At 35.1% G+C, this 14,838-nt stretch overlaps 2 protein-coding genes across 2 annotated transcripts; both read right to left on the bottom strand.

Annotated features, from left to right (window-relative positions):
* LOC147565101 (acyltransferase GLAUCE-like) lies at positions 1 to 3,241 on the bottom strand. The gene is made up of 2 exons (XM_086651609.1): positions 2,572 to 3,241; positions 1 to 1,234 (listed from the first exon to the last, which is right to left on the bottom strand). The coding sequence occupies exons 1-2, from the start codon at positions 3,202 to 3,204 to the stop codon at positions 305 to 307; spliced, it is 1,563 nt and encodes a 520-aa protein (XP_086507735.1). The 5' UTR covers positions 3,205 to 3,241; the 3' UTR covers positions 1 to 304.
* Positions 3,242 to 9,571: 6,330 nt separating this feature from the next.
* LOC147565100 (cell wall integrity/stress response component-like protein) lies at positions 9,572 to 11,180 on the bottom strand. Its single transcript, XM_086651608.1, has one exon. It carries the CDS (start codon positions 10,946 to 10,948, stop codon positions 9,716 to 9,718), a length of 1,233 nt encoding a protein of 410 aa, XP_086507734.1. The 5' UTR covers positions 10,949 to 11,180; the 3' UTR covers positions 9,572 to 9,715.
* Between the last annotated feature and the right edge of the window lie 3,658 nt (positions 11,181 to 14,838).

The raw sequence follows: 14,838 nt of genomic DNA, 5'->3' as shown, positions 1-14,838 counted from the left end.
TTACCAAAAATATATTCATTTAATATAGAGACAAATCATGTGGAATGGTATTCCAAACATACATTACACTATTTTCAATAGAAAAATATATATTAGGTTGCTGTAAATTGACACAGAAAACCAGACAATACTACTACATTTTTCAACAATTTTTGTCACTAGTAGACAAGTTGAAACCTAGAACATTTGTTTGGAACCATTTGTTTTGAACAACTTAGATCTTTATTAAACTCTCTTAAAGTACTGGTTTGTCTTAGAATAGAAAAATAAAAACAAAGATGTAGAGCTATAACTAAATAGATAGTCAAGAAATGAACTTGTAAAACATTTCTTCAAAAACTTCCAACTCCTTCATAGGAAGAGAAACAAAAACATTAACACCTTTGTGCCTCACTTGTCTCACATCTTCAAGTAATATCACAATGTTGCTCCATTGATGAATTGTTGGACAAGTAGTTTTTGCTTTCCCCCATGGAAACTCAATATCATTTAGCCCTAATTTCCACCAAGATGACAATAATGTATCACCATGAACAAACCCATTATGTAATTCTCTCCAATCAATTACGGATCTCACGTACTCATCTTTCACCCTAGACGATCCTTCCCCAATTTTCTGCACAATAGACGAGAATGCTCGCCCTTCTAGTTCCCCGTACGTTGCTATACTATAGCCATTAATAATACCATTACCTGTATAAGAGGGTGGAAGACGGGGTCGTAGCCTTGATCTTATATTAATAGGAAACAAAATCGACGATAATTTCTCTTGATCTAAATTCTCTTTTGTTTTTCTTATTATTGCCATGCATCGCCAAATATGTGCAGTCAAAACGTTAAAACCAGTGATTACGCCATAACTAAATTTCTTGTTATTGCTAGGCATATTATTTGCTGCTTTTTGTTTTAAATTGATAATGTCTTCGCTACTTACATAGAGACACTTACGAAGTAGGTTATCAGATTTCGATACGAAAATTTCAGCTGTGTTTGTATCAAAACCTCGGGATGCGTTTTGACCTAGGTTGACGAACTCAGGGTGTCCAAATGTGACACGTGGCGGAGATCTAGCATCTAAGAGTTTACGATCATTGCAAGGAAGGTAAATGAGATTAGGTTTGTTTGAAGCATGGGAAGCTAAATGATCAAAGAAAACTTTAAGACCAATTCCATCAAGGGCTGTGTGATTGAAGTATATGCCCAATGCCATTCCACCACACTTGAATGATGTTACCTACAAAATGAAAAAGTAGGTGGGTAAAATTAATCCCACCTATAAAAACATAATGAAAAATCATTTCTAAATGTATAAAATATTAATACAGAGAGATTTATATAAGTTTAAAGTTAAAAAATAATAGTACTTAATAATTACACGAGAGGGTAATACAACCGATATATATGTAAGTGTGTCCTCAAAACATCTTTACCTAATTTGTTTTATCCTCAAAAGCACATTTAGCTATTGCTTTTTTTCGGTGCAAATAAATATCAACTACAATATATGGTATGGACACGATGTGACTTCCTTAAAAAAGACATGATGTTTGGTACTTCAGACATTTCTGCTCATTATACGAATATTTTTCAACTTAATGATATTTTTAACAAAATAATACCTAGTTACCTTCCTAATAGGAAATAACCCTAATGACTTTTGTTTAGTACAAAAATGTGAACAATTTTGAAAAGTTTCACTTAGTATAAAATTATATGCAGCCTTCATGGAATGAAATGGAGTATGATTAATTAGTATAGTTATCTTGTTCTTGGGTATATCATTCTCATAAAAATGAGAAATTTTTAATTATTTGCTCAAGTATTCGCAAGGAATATATACTTTGTATATGCACATCAATATCTCTCTTCAAAATTAAAATGTGTACGACATAAAAGTTCATTATGATGTGCACGTAAAGTGTTGTCGTTTTTCTACGCAAATTTTAATGTTTGCAAAGTTATTATACTATAGGTTCCTCGCATTGATGAACCTACTTTTGGTTTCCTTTTATTGTTATTTTTTTCTTATTATAGAGTTCATCCTTACTTATATGCTTTCTTTCTAAACCACTTAAACCCACCATTTCTTACTCTTTATGGAAACTAGTTAATTTATTGTCGAGTTAAATGTTTTGCAAACGGGAAGGGACTGAAAAATAAAGATATTCTTTTAGAGATTTACTTGTACTCTTACTCAAAGATGATATGGTACTACTAAGACTACGAATGGAGCTCTTAGGTTGTGCTTGATAGTCTTCATTCTCTAGAAGTACGTACTTACATTTAACGCGTTGATGAAATAATAGACGACATACTTTCTCTTGTTTGGGTGTAATTTTAATTTCATGGAAGTGTAGGCCCATTAACTTAAACTGTGACAAAAAGTTTAGTTTTAAGATACTTTTAGGCTTGCATTCCACTTCTCTGATTCCCCACGAAGTCAATTTCACAAAATTCGTGGAAATGAACGCACTTTCGGAAACCACATCTCTTTACTCTGTGTATCAAACACAACCTTAGTCATTTATACTACAGGAGTAATTGGATCACATCCTAGAGATAGTTATATACCTGGAGTATGATGAGTGGCATGTCTTTGGGCCATATCTTGTCCCATTTTCGAGTAACCAGTTGATCAAAATCAGGACTAGGGCACACTATATCTCCAATCTCAACCATTGACAACTTACTCGAAGCTGTAACATATCCAGCTCCTGTTGAGTTGCATTCGATCTCTAGTCGACCTTGCTCAGGATTCCACTTTAACCTTCCTGCCAAAAAGTCATAGTGAACAAGTACTTTTCTATATGCAACTTCAAATCTTTGGGTCATTACTTCTGGTGGAAAATCTGGATTAGCACTGAAAAACATTATTCCACCAGCATATATGTTAACAGCTTGGTCTGTGTTTGAAAGGAACATTGTCCTTCTTGCAGTTTCCCCCTCTGGTATTATCATGGTGGAATTGCGGATTTCGACCTCGAGGTCCATACCAACATGTGTATCCATATCTGTTACAAGGGCCGATAATGGTTCTAAGACTTGGCTCCGACCCGGACGGGCCCATGAAAGTCTAGATGGGTTTGGGCTCCAAACCGACCGACAAGGGTTAGCTGTAGATAGAAGAAGATAGTGTGGCTTTTTAGCCCTAACTAAGTTGCAGTCTTGGAGGGAAGTAAGACATACTTGGCTAAGAGTTCCCATGAGAAGTATCTAGGTTACAAGAATGTTTTGGGTGTGCAAGTACTTAGAGTGAGTTGATTTTTATAGAAGGGAAGAAGTACAAGGCTATATGAGAAGTTGTGGTCACCAAGTTTTGGTTTCTAGTAGGTTAGGTAGAGATAAATGCAGTTGTTGATGAGGCTCTTGCTGGGCCGTGCATGTGAATTTGAGGGTACTGTGCCAAATTTAAATTGAGCCCAAAATCTGCTGCAGTCGGGCTCTCAGTAGACCGACCGTTATGCTGAGAGAGAAATGACCTGCTCAATGGGAGTCAGCCGTATCAACGTTCTGACTATAGTTGGCTCCATTTTTCGGCCCATTTACCATTTCTGTAGTATTTGGTGGGTAATTTGGGGAAATAAGAAAATTATCCGGGGTCGAAAATTTTAAAGGGAAGACGTGAATTTTACGAATTTTTCGGGGTGTAAATTTTTATAAGGAAACAAGTCATCTTCTTCTTCCTCATCTCTTACCACCAACTCGGGCTACCACCACCGACTCCGGCCACCACCTCTAACTCCCACCACCATTTTTTCTTTTTCTTCTTCTTCATCTTCTCTCTTCCTATAAAACAACAACCTCCATTTATCTTTCTTCTCTCTACTCCTCCCTCTCTCAATTTCTCTCTCTACTCCTCCCTCTCCATTTCTCTCTCTACTTCTCCCTCTCTTTATTTAATCCGGCGAAGGGGAGGATCCCCTTTGTCAGAAAGTCAAATCATGCTAGTGGTTTGAGGGTCTCCCAAACATGAATGGTTTGGGAGAGCCCCAAACCACTACACTGGTTGGGGATTCTCCGAACCAGTTCATACTGATTTGGGGAAAACCCCAAATCATAGCTGTTTTTCGGCGATTTTTTCGCCGGAAAACGGCTAGATAGTAAGAGAGAGGGCAGAGAAAGAGAGAGGAGAAGAGAGAAAAAAAAATACTTCACCCAAAATGGTTTCCCTGTAACAATTGAAAAAACAAGTGAGTCAATTAGAACTGACTAATTTTTTAGAAAGTCTTTGCACTCCGAATATTTTTCTTATTTCTCCAAATCAGCCACCTACTATTAACTTTTTTTTTTTTTTTGATGAAAGCACCTACTATTAACTTATTCTACTGCAAAGTTTTAATGATATTTCATGCTAGTAAGCATTGAAATAATATGTCTAATTGTTTTTAGACTATTTTATATTAAAAAGAATTACGGAAATACCCCCATCAAAACTTCACGGCTTCACCTTCTTTGTTCCTTTTCTCTTTCTCCACCTTTTTTAATGGTCTCTCTAAAGAAATCAGATTGATTTTTTTCCCATTATTATTTACATTGTTTGTTCTTGTTGATGATGATTATCTTGTTTCAGATTGATTTCTTACTTTAATATTCTGAACATAAAAGAGATGAGTGGAATTTCACCACGTGGAAATGGGTATAAATTGAGTTTAGAAGATTTGCAAAACCAATTTGCAAAAAATAACTGAAAGAAAATCATCCTTTCTCGGTTTGTATTTATGAGAAAAATGTATAAAAGTTAATTTTGTTTGAAAGATAATGAATTTTTTTCTAAATATATAATTTTTTTACGAAAAATTATCGTTTATATGGGTTTGTTATTCTTGTTTGGAAAAAATATAGAAGTTGGTCTTGAATAACATTGTAGCTCTTGTTTGCAAACAATATTATCTTTTCTGGGTTTATTATTCATTTTTGTACTTCATTTGAATGTTATTTTAGTTCAAATACTTAAAACCCCAATATAAAATTTATCTTCGTGAGTGGTCCAATTTATCCCTACAGAGGCCCCATAATCATTCACAACCACACTACATAGTACTAAATCTACCCCATTTAAAGCAAGTGGTTGATAACTTAAATGTGAGTGAGACTGTGTAGACTCCCCAAGAGCAAACATTTGCAAAATGTTCCAATTTCGACCTTCAAAAACACCAAATCAAAATATTAGGTACCCCTCATTGAGCACTTCATAGAACTGGTAACTCAGACCAATTACTGGACCAATATCTTGGCAATAGATGTACCTGGTTCATTTGGAAAATTTGATGCAAGCTGATCTTAGACAATTCCAGAACTTAACCTATGTTGGAGCAAATATGGTAATCTTCTTCAATGAAATGATTCTTAGGAGATTCCAAACCAAAATTTGAAGTCAAAATCTTACCTAAAATCCTCTAATATATAATCTAATAACTTGCCCAAGAATTTAATTTTTTTTTTTTTTTTTTTGATGAAGAGCCCAAGAATTTAATAAAACTTAATTTTGATGGTTCTTTAATAAATGAAGATTCAGTACATGAGCGGTGTGGTCGTAGTCCTGTAATTGCTAGAAATGAAACGTGTCGAGTCAAGAGGGAATGTTGTTGCACTAGTTGGGGTAACTTATATGAATGTGAGACTCTACAAAATCACATTAGCTGATACCAAAATTTGTATTCCTGGAATAAGTCAGAATGTTGGGACTGCTACGCTGTATCCCGCTTAATTTGCTCCTCACTATCTGGGGTTGAAACCTGTAAAGTACTCAGAAACCTCTCCGACGCTCAAGAAAATGCCCTCCTAGTTAGAATATTGAGTGAACTCGGATTTATGGAGTTGTTGTGTTGTACCTTGCTCAAGGCGAAGCTTTATATAGGCTTCTTTGACCGACTGCTGATAGGCGGTATTGGTGAGGCAATTGAGATCCACCGTGTTGGATTCAAATTACTATTCCATAGTCTGAAAATATTATGATTCGTCTTTGGAATTATCCCGTATCTTTAGTATTTAAAAGTTACCTTTGTCCAATGACACTTGGTAGATTGTGTTTCCGATCTTGTGGATTCTTTAGGAGGTGATTCCTCTTTGCGGGACTCTTGACGTCTAAGTTTAATAAATACTTAAGATCTTCAACAGCAAGATCTAAGTTTGTAGGTAAAACACTAGACGCGCTTCTACCCCCCCCCCCCCCCCCCCCCCCTTCTCTTTCACATGTTTCGCAATAGAGCTATCAACCGTACTTACACGGAGTCTTCTCTTTTAATGCAAACGTGATGGCATTTGAGCCAAGGCAAGCCTTAGGTTCCTAGGAAGATCCACCCCGTAGTATTGGCCTTGAGTGGCAAACCTCTTTTAGATTCAACCTCCATGTTGACTTGATACAGGTTAACTCCGTTGGCCTTTCAGTCAAGGGCGGAGCCAGGATCCACACCTAGACCTGGCTAGCCTATAAATGAAAAAACTGGAAAAGAAAGAAAAGAGGTAAAAGAAAAGAAAAATAACAAATAAAGTAATGGGGATGGAGGGATTCGAACTTGCGACCTAGGACGCGTGCATCCAAGCCTAGGACCAACTGAGCCGAACCACATTCTTGGAAAATATTGCCTTCAAATATACTTATGCGATAGCTAACCCTTGCTTTCAGTCATATCTTAACATATTGACCATAGTCAACTGATCACCAATTTTTGGATCATCAACATCTCCGCGCCTTTATCTTTTGTCAATTTTTTTCTTGTTTGTTTTGCTTCTAAAACTACAAGCAACCAAATGGGTGTCAATGCATAGCTGCAGATAATGCTCCCTCATTTATTACCTCGTCCTCATCCAGTTATGATCTTCACGGCAATCTAATATTTTTTCAAGTATTTGCCTTTGGTCCAAAACCCCATCCCATTTACACCCACAATCTTCAGCAGGAAAAAAGGACAGTTCCTAAGTTAGTGCTTTGTCGATTTTTTGTAGGTCGGATGGACATATTTGCACAGTGCAACTTGTGGTGTAAAATCATGTTCTTCTTCTTTTCTCTCTCTCTCTCTTTGGCCCAAACCCCGTCCCGTTTACTCCGGCGAACTTCAGCAGGGAAAAAGAAAGAATGGGGCAGGAAAAAGAAAAGAATGGGGCAGGTCCATTTAAGTCCATATCCACAACGCAACTTGTGGTGTAAACTCCGTCCAGAATACACTTTTTCTGACGGATGTCTTTCACTGGAAATAGCTTTTCTATGTCGGATCCCTCACAATTTTTTTACAGTACTACTTTCGTCGGAAAAGGCTTGTTCCGACGGAATTCCACTATTCTCGACGATTTTATGCCGTCAAAAATACCCTTCATTTTTGTAGTGAGGACTATCGTTTTATTTTTCTCTCTAAAGTTTCTTCTTCTTCGGTGAAAAACACTAACAAATATATATATATATATATATATATATATATATATATATATATATATACATATATCTGCCCTGAAAACCTAGATCTGAACTTAGAAATTTAGGGACATGGGTTCGTTTTTAGGTTCAATGGAGCTTGAATATGAGAAGAATTAAATCTTTTTTATGGTGAAAGAAGTATATTTGAAAATAAATATTACTAAAATTGTTACCTTAAACCCGATCCCGACTCATTTATTGTAGCAGATATAGCAGGTACTAGCCAATCGGAAAATCAGGTGTTTATCGTGCACTTCATATCTGAAAAACGAATTAGGTATTTAGGTTGATTGTTCGTAGTCTAAAACCGCCCTCCAATTCGAAGTTGTGCCAAAAGCACACAAAATCTAATATCGAGATAACACAATATATGTTGTTAGGAGTCGAGCGAGAAGTGCCACCCATATTGTAGATAGATTGGGATATAGCACGTGCCCATAGGGCACAAGTTTTTTCTATAAGTATGTTATGAGAGAGAACTAAAAATAAATTAAAAATAATAATTGTAATTATTTTAAGTTTGGAGATTTTATTGGGTTGTTTGAAGAGAAAAGATGAAAGAGAAAAAGAATCTTGTGAATTTGAAGTTTTAAGATAGGAAAGAGAAAAATAATGTAAAAATGTATAGAAAGTGTATAGTTATTTTGACTCGTAAATATTATATAAGACTCTTTAAAAAGAAATGTCAAGATTTACTTAAGATATTTAAACCCCCGAAATTTATAGATAGAAGTTATGACATAAACTCACTTGTTAATTGATATGCATTATACACGAGACAATATACTTACCAAATGTGTATTGGTTAGGATGAGGGTTGACTTGTTTTCGGAGAGGCTAAGATCTAAGGAGTGGAGAGACATACATATTACAACTCAACTAAAGGTGAACTTCACAAAGAGAGCCCACTTTCTAGTGTTGTTAAGAAATGGGAACTTCCTATATGCTTTTTCAAGGATTCTTTGTGAAAAAGTGAATTCCTAAACTTCACAAACTGATTACATTACCATATATTAATCTTTAACCAATCAAGTAAGAGATTATATACTTCAAAAAAACAAAGTTGGACACTAATTTCATCTCATGGAAACTTGTGTAGTTGTGTTCATTTCTTGTGATACAAAAAGCATGAAATATCATACTACTATTAACTTCGTGGGTGAACCAATTAAGCTGAAGAATATGGCCGGATGGTTAAGTGCTGGCGTAGACTATTGGGTTGCCCAAGTTCTAAAGGCGCCCACATAATTGCTACAATGCCCCCATTCCACCAAAAAAAATTATTCTCTTGGTGGATGGTCTGATTTTGCCATTTATTTATATAATAATGGGCGAGGGTATCTGTTTTACAGTATGTCCTCTTTGGCTAAGATTACATCTTCCAAATTTATAGTTGAGATTACATCTTCAAAGAAATACTTCTTGACCAAAAGGTGGATATGTGAGATAATAGGGGATACCTACTGAAGACTATGTGGTTTTCCCCACTTGAAGTCCCTCGACAGGGTCGTTGTAACTAGTATGTCAAAATAAGTCATCTAGTATCTTGGGGCAGCTGTTATGGAAGATTTGATGAAGATAGAAATGAGAAAGAAAAAAATGAGAGACAAGAAAAAAAGAGGGAGAGCCTAAGAGTATGAGATGTCAAAGAAAATAGAAATAAAAAGTTTGGAAATACTGAAAACTAATCGTAAACTAAGGAGTCATATGGGAAATTTGTGACAAGATATAAAGCACAACGTTGAGATAGAAGTTAAACTTTCTCGTAACAAAACGGTTACTTAGGGAGCCAAGAAAGTAAAATGCGCAATCTAAGGGTCGAACCTGGTGAGTTGATTACATTAGGGGACCAATTGAGAACTAACCCTTCACCTTGCCTGTAAGATGGCTTAAGCGATCCCAGCTGTTCCATAAATAGGCTTGGGCCCTATAGACCCCCCAAGTTAAGCATATTGGCCCAGCCTAGCCAGTCGAGTGACCAGCCTCTCTCGGGCCGGACTCATCTATCGTGGGCACTGGACGCGACTACATGAAATTGGCATATTTTTGTGATGTGCATCTAACTATTTCGTTCGTGTCGATGTTCTGATTGCTATAACAATTTCAATAAGCTATTCTGATTTTCTTTTAGCATTTTCTATCAAGAAAGTGAGCCATGTGTTCTTTTGAACTTGCTTCATTTATTAAAGTACTAAAAATATCACATTAAGAAAAGATATTAGAAACAAAATTGTAAAAACAAGTGAACTTTTTCACTTGTTAATACTAACAAAAAACTATATCAAACATAAATAGAGATAGAGATTAGCTCTTCTTGCCTTCATCACCACCATCTTCTAAATAAGCTTTCTTTCTTCTATGAGCACCATCAAGTACACAAATCACAAGAAAACACATGGCGTAAATCCCATGAACCTTCCAACTAGTCTTTGGTGATTGATGCAAAATAGCTCTATGAAAAACATTCACATAATAATGTAAGCCCACAGAAAAGCCCACAATAGTTTGGACCAAGCCCAATAACTTAAAGCCCAAGCCCATTTCAACAGAAAATACTACAACCAAATACATAATTAACAATAACAAATAAAAAACATAACCAAATGTTTGTAACACTTGTAACCCAACATAACTTGACCTAGATATTGTGTAAAAAAAGTTTAAAGGTTCAAGCCCTGTTATCAAAGAAGATAGAGAGAGAATTGAGAAGTAAATTGACAAGTAAACTTGAATAAAAATCAAAATCTTTTGGAGAGAGAAATAAGATTTGAATTTGTGAAAGATTAGAGAGACTAAAATAAGAGGAATAAGAATGAAGATACAAGAAATTATTGAAGCAATTGTGGATGCATATTTGTTACCAACAAATGGTTTAAATCCCTCTGTAATTTCTTTGTTTGCTTTAAAAATATAAGCTTTGGAAGTTATTGACATTTTTTCTAGATCAGGTAACAGAGTTTGATGGAATTTTGTTGGTAAATCTCTGAATTCAGAAACAAAATCATCATTAAAATCCATCCAATCTGAAATTATGGGTTTTTTTTGAGTTTTTTTCTCTGTAAATTGGGTTTTGATTTCTGGGTTTTTGGATTTAATCTCAGTGGGTTTTTTCTCTGATGACTTTTTTGGTGTAATTGTAAACTGGGTTTTGTTCTTGGGTGTGGAAATTTTGGTTAGATTTGAAGAATTCTTGGTGGAATTTGAAGTGGAATTGAGTTTCTTAACATGGGTTTTGAGATGAGTAATGGTAGTTGTTGAATTCTTTGATGAATTTTTAATGGTGGGTTTGACTAGTTTGGTTTGATTTTTTATAGCTAATAAGTTGATTTTCTTCTTGGGTTGTTGCACTATTTCATCACCATTTTTTCTCTCTAGAGTATCAAGTTTTAACATTCTTCTTCTCATACCCAGACTCTGTTTTCTCTGTGATTCAATGAATTCAGAAGAAACAGAATCAGAAAGAAAGATAACAAGAAGAAGAATAAGGACAAGTAATTTTCTGAAACAGAGGTAGAACTGATTTGATGAAGAAGCCATTTGAATTTGTATACTAGGTAGCTCTGATTTTAACAGAGGAAACAGAGTTGAACTAGATTTGATAAGTGTAAGAGAGAGAAAGAGACATTTTAGTAGAGAGAGAGAGAAATAAGGGAGAGAAGAAAAGGATTTATATAGAATTGATGATAAAAAGAGAGAAATTGATGAGAGAATTTAATGGTGGAAGTGAGAAGAAGATGGGGGAGGGGAAAGAATCACATGGGTTGCAACTAAATAGGACCCCCCACCTGCAACATAATATTTTCTCAAGAGTAAAAGACCTTTTTTTCTTGCTTCTCCACTTTAGGAGCTTTATTATTGCACCTATCTTATCATTAATAGCCATATATCATGTGGGTCTACATCCATAATCTATGTAACTCAACATGATCTAAAGGCTAAAGGAAAAAAAAGACCGGAGACCAACAAATACAGCGTGAATTTAGCGCGAATCTCCGTCCCGCCATTGGATTCACACCACTCTCTCTCTCTCAATGAAAATATGGTGAATGCAAGCCATTGGATGGAGATTCACGACAAATTCACGCTGAATTTATTGGTCTCTCTATCACGGTTAAAGAAAAAAGACAGGAGACCGACAAATTTTGGGGAATTTGCTACGATTCTCCATCCAACCATTGGATTCACGACACTCTATCTCTTGATGAAAATATGGTGAATCCAAGCCATTGGATGGACATTCACGACAAATTCACGCCGATCTTTCTATCGTGGTTGAAAGGTTAATTTTATGATGCTTTTCCTACCATTTGCTCGTGACATAAACATATTTTGTCTTCAAACTAGGAATCTTGAAACAAGGGAAGTGTAGGTTAGAGTAGTTAAAACATTTCGAAAGACCAAGTGCATTGGAGAAGGACAAGTATGGGGTTTTATATTCGGTGAAAGTTTCAGAAGGTTGAATATATATTTGATCACTTGCCTCCAACAATAAAGAACAAGAAGGCTGAGGTTTGTCGTTAACAATATAAGAGTTTTTCCATCATATTGTTCTCGTTTTTTAGATCTGAACGGTGAAATTGAACAGGTATGTGGTTTATATTTGTTGAAGGTTTCACAAGCCTACCTAAATGGTATTATCACATACTAAGTCTAAGCATACACTTATAGTTTGTACTTTGGATTCTCGCGCAAATGACGTGCCAGTATCACATTACTCCGTTTTTGGTGACGAATTGTCCTCCACCCTGACACATTTGTCACATGAGGCTCCAAAAATTAACAATCATCTATATTATTCTCCTTTGACACTTATGTCCAAACCCAACAACCAAAATATATCATTTTCATACAACACATAACACTATCTTCTAGTGTGAAAGGGGGAAAGTTTGTATCATGTGACCTCCCACTTCAATTAGATTAAATTGATTAATGATCTGACGGTGGTTATATAATCAAAACCGTTAAAGACTATAAAGTCAAAATTGTATTCTCTGAGTTCAGACCAAGAGCTTGTAGTTCAAGCTTAATTTGAATTATCCAACAAAAAACAAGAAAAAGCGAACAAATAATCAAAGCACAAAAAAGTTGTTGCAACCTTGACGTACTAGCATGGGTTTTGTTATAGTTCACGTCATATTCCCATGTCCGAAAATTACGAGAAAAAAAAAATTAAAAATTGAAAATGACATGTAGGTCATGCCTATATGTCCATTGTTTTGCCAATGACACTCTTCAACCCCCAGTTTTTTTTTTTGAAAAGATAAGCAGATTAAAAAAAAACCAAACCATTACAAGAAATAAGTCAAAAGGAAAAACAAACTACAAAGGCTAGTTAGCCCCATCCCTTCCTTAACTTTACCGGTCCTCTCGTTTGTGGCTCTATTATGTTGACTAGATTCGGTGGTAGTCGATCAATAGATAGTCTTTGTTTCTCAATTTGGAAAGTTCATTTTAGTAAAAAAAGGGAAATGATAGAGTGCCCAGCAATTTTGCCCATTAAAATGCCCAACTTTCCTTATTTAGAAATAAAAGCGGTCCCCACCGTAGTCAAACTTTGAAAAACCCTTGTCTTTTAGTGATTCCACATCAGCTGGACAATTTAATGGGCTAAAAACTGGGCACTCTAGCATCTCCCAAAAAAAAATCTGTTGTTTGATTAGTTTCTCTATAAATATTAGAGATCGTAACGCTTCTAAATTTTTTTACTTTGTTCCACAGCCGACGCGCCTTCCATGAGATTGTCTTCAACCCTAGTTACAATAGGGGTCGATAAACATATCCAAATATTTTAAGTTAGGCACGAATTTTAAGAATCTAAAGAACTAAAATCATTTTAAAAATATGAGGGAGTCTTAAGTATTTTATGGTCTTTGGTATAGGAAGAGCAATTTTTAGCAAAGGTAGTGCATTAGATAGGAAGAGCATTCTTTTTAGAATATGGAGAGATAAACTATTTTCTGAAATATCTCAACTTTAAACTTTGGTCCCTCCCCTCAAACTATTTTCGACCAAAAGATAGAGAAGAGAGAAAAATCATGTTTGACCAAAAATCTGTTCGTCGATCAAAGGGAGAGAAGAAAGATAAACACCCTTAAAACCTGTTCAACCAAAAGAGAGAAAAAAACCTAAATCTGTTTGTTTCGATCAAAGAGAGAGAGAGAGAGAGAGATAAAGATGGAAACCTAAATCTTTTAGATGACTAACCCAACACTCATCTCCATAGAAGGTTTGTAATTCTCGTTATTGTTTGATTTTTCCATAGATTTTTAAGATTTTAACAATGATTAAAGTGACTTTTGAAGATTCACAAAAGAAATTTCGTTTAGCATAAATAAAAATTCATGAATGATTATAGTGAAGATTTTCATCCTGAACAACTGAAAATTTAAACATATTTCGTCTAGAGCGGATGAAAAAATAGACAATTTCAACCGGCTCGGCCAAAATTTATTATTTTTTTCAGCGGGCTTGACCGAAATTTGTTGTCTTTTTCAGCCGTCCCGATTGAAATTTGTTGTCTTTTTCAGTCGACCCAACCGAAAATCCTTTACGAAACAAAAACGACCTAACCCCCTAAAACGTTTGTTCAACCATAGAGGAAGACAAGAAAATAATTTTTTTCTTTACTTGAGACATATTATCTTCATTGTATATGTTTTTGTTTAAATCGATATCTTCATTTAAGTCGATATCCTCATTTAAGTCGATGTCCTCGTTTAAGTCGATGTCTTCGTTTAAGCCAAAAGACTCTTCTTTCTTGATGTAGGTTGTCTCCTTCTTCATTAATGGCGGTTCCTTATCCATGAGATCTTGAGGCATCGTTAAAATCTTGAAACTAAGACTATAATGATGGTAAACATTGCAAGTTCTTTAACACTAATGGTGATGTTGATAGTAGTGACGATATTAGGGTTGGGTTGTTTATGTGAGAGAAAACTACAAGTGAATGGAATATTAGATTTATTATTAATTTTTATCAAAATCCTTATATTTTAGCACTATTTATTAAATGACCCTTATAACGCCCTCCTTAAACTAATTTGCTAGAGGAAGAAGAACAAATGCATAAATTGACCTTTCTAACGCACTGCATTTACTAAACATTGATCTTCCTATACGAAAGGCCTATTTTATCGTTCAATCACATTTGGTTAATATACTCATCGAATCCATAAACGGTAAGAAAGATAGTCTAGACCATAATATCTGTTACCATGGATGTTAGATCACAATTTATGGGAAAAGATTCGGTTGAACCACATAGTTTTGATGCTTTCTCTCTCAATTTACATCATTCGGTTTTCAATTTGGATAGACTATTGATATTGGTCTCTATGATGGTGCCTGCCTTTAATAGGGGAGAAATTATTATTTATTTTAAGGGGAGAAATTAGAGGTTTTCAGAACACAACATAATTTTTTGA

The sequence above is a fragment of the Eschscholzia californica genome, unplaced genomic scaffold, assembly GCF_041429995.1.
Source record: "Eschscholzia californica isolate CP2 unplaced genomic scaffold, dmEscCali1.0.p SCAF_1, whole genome shotgun sequence".
Lineage (NCBI taxonomy): Eukaryota > Viridiplantae > Streptophyta > Magnoliopsida > Ranunculales > Papaveraceae > Eschscholzia > Eschscholzia californica.
Note: the sequence above shows the minus strand (reverse complement) of the source record. Positions and strands in the feature narration are given on the sequence as shown.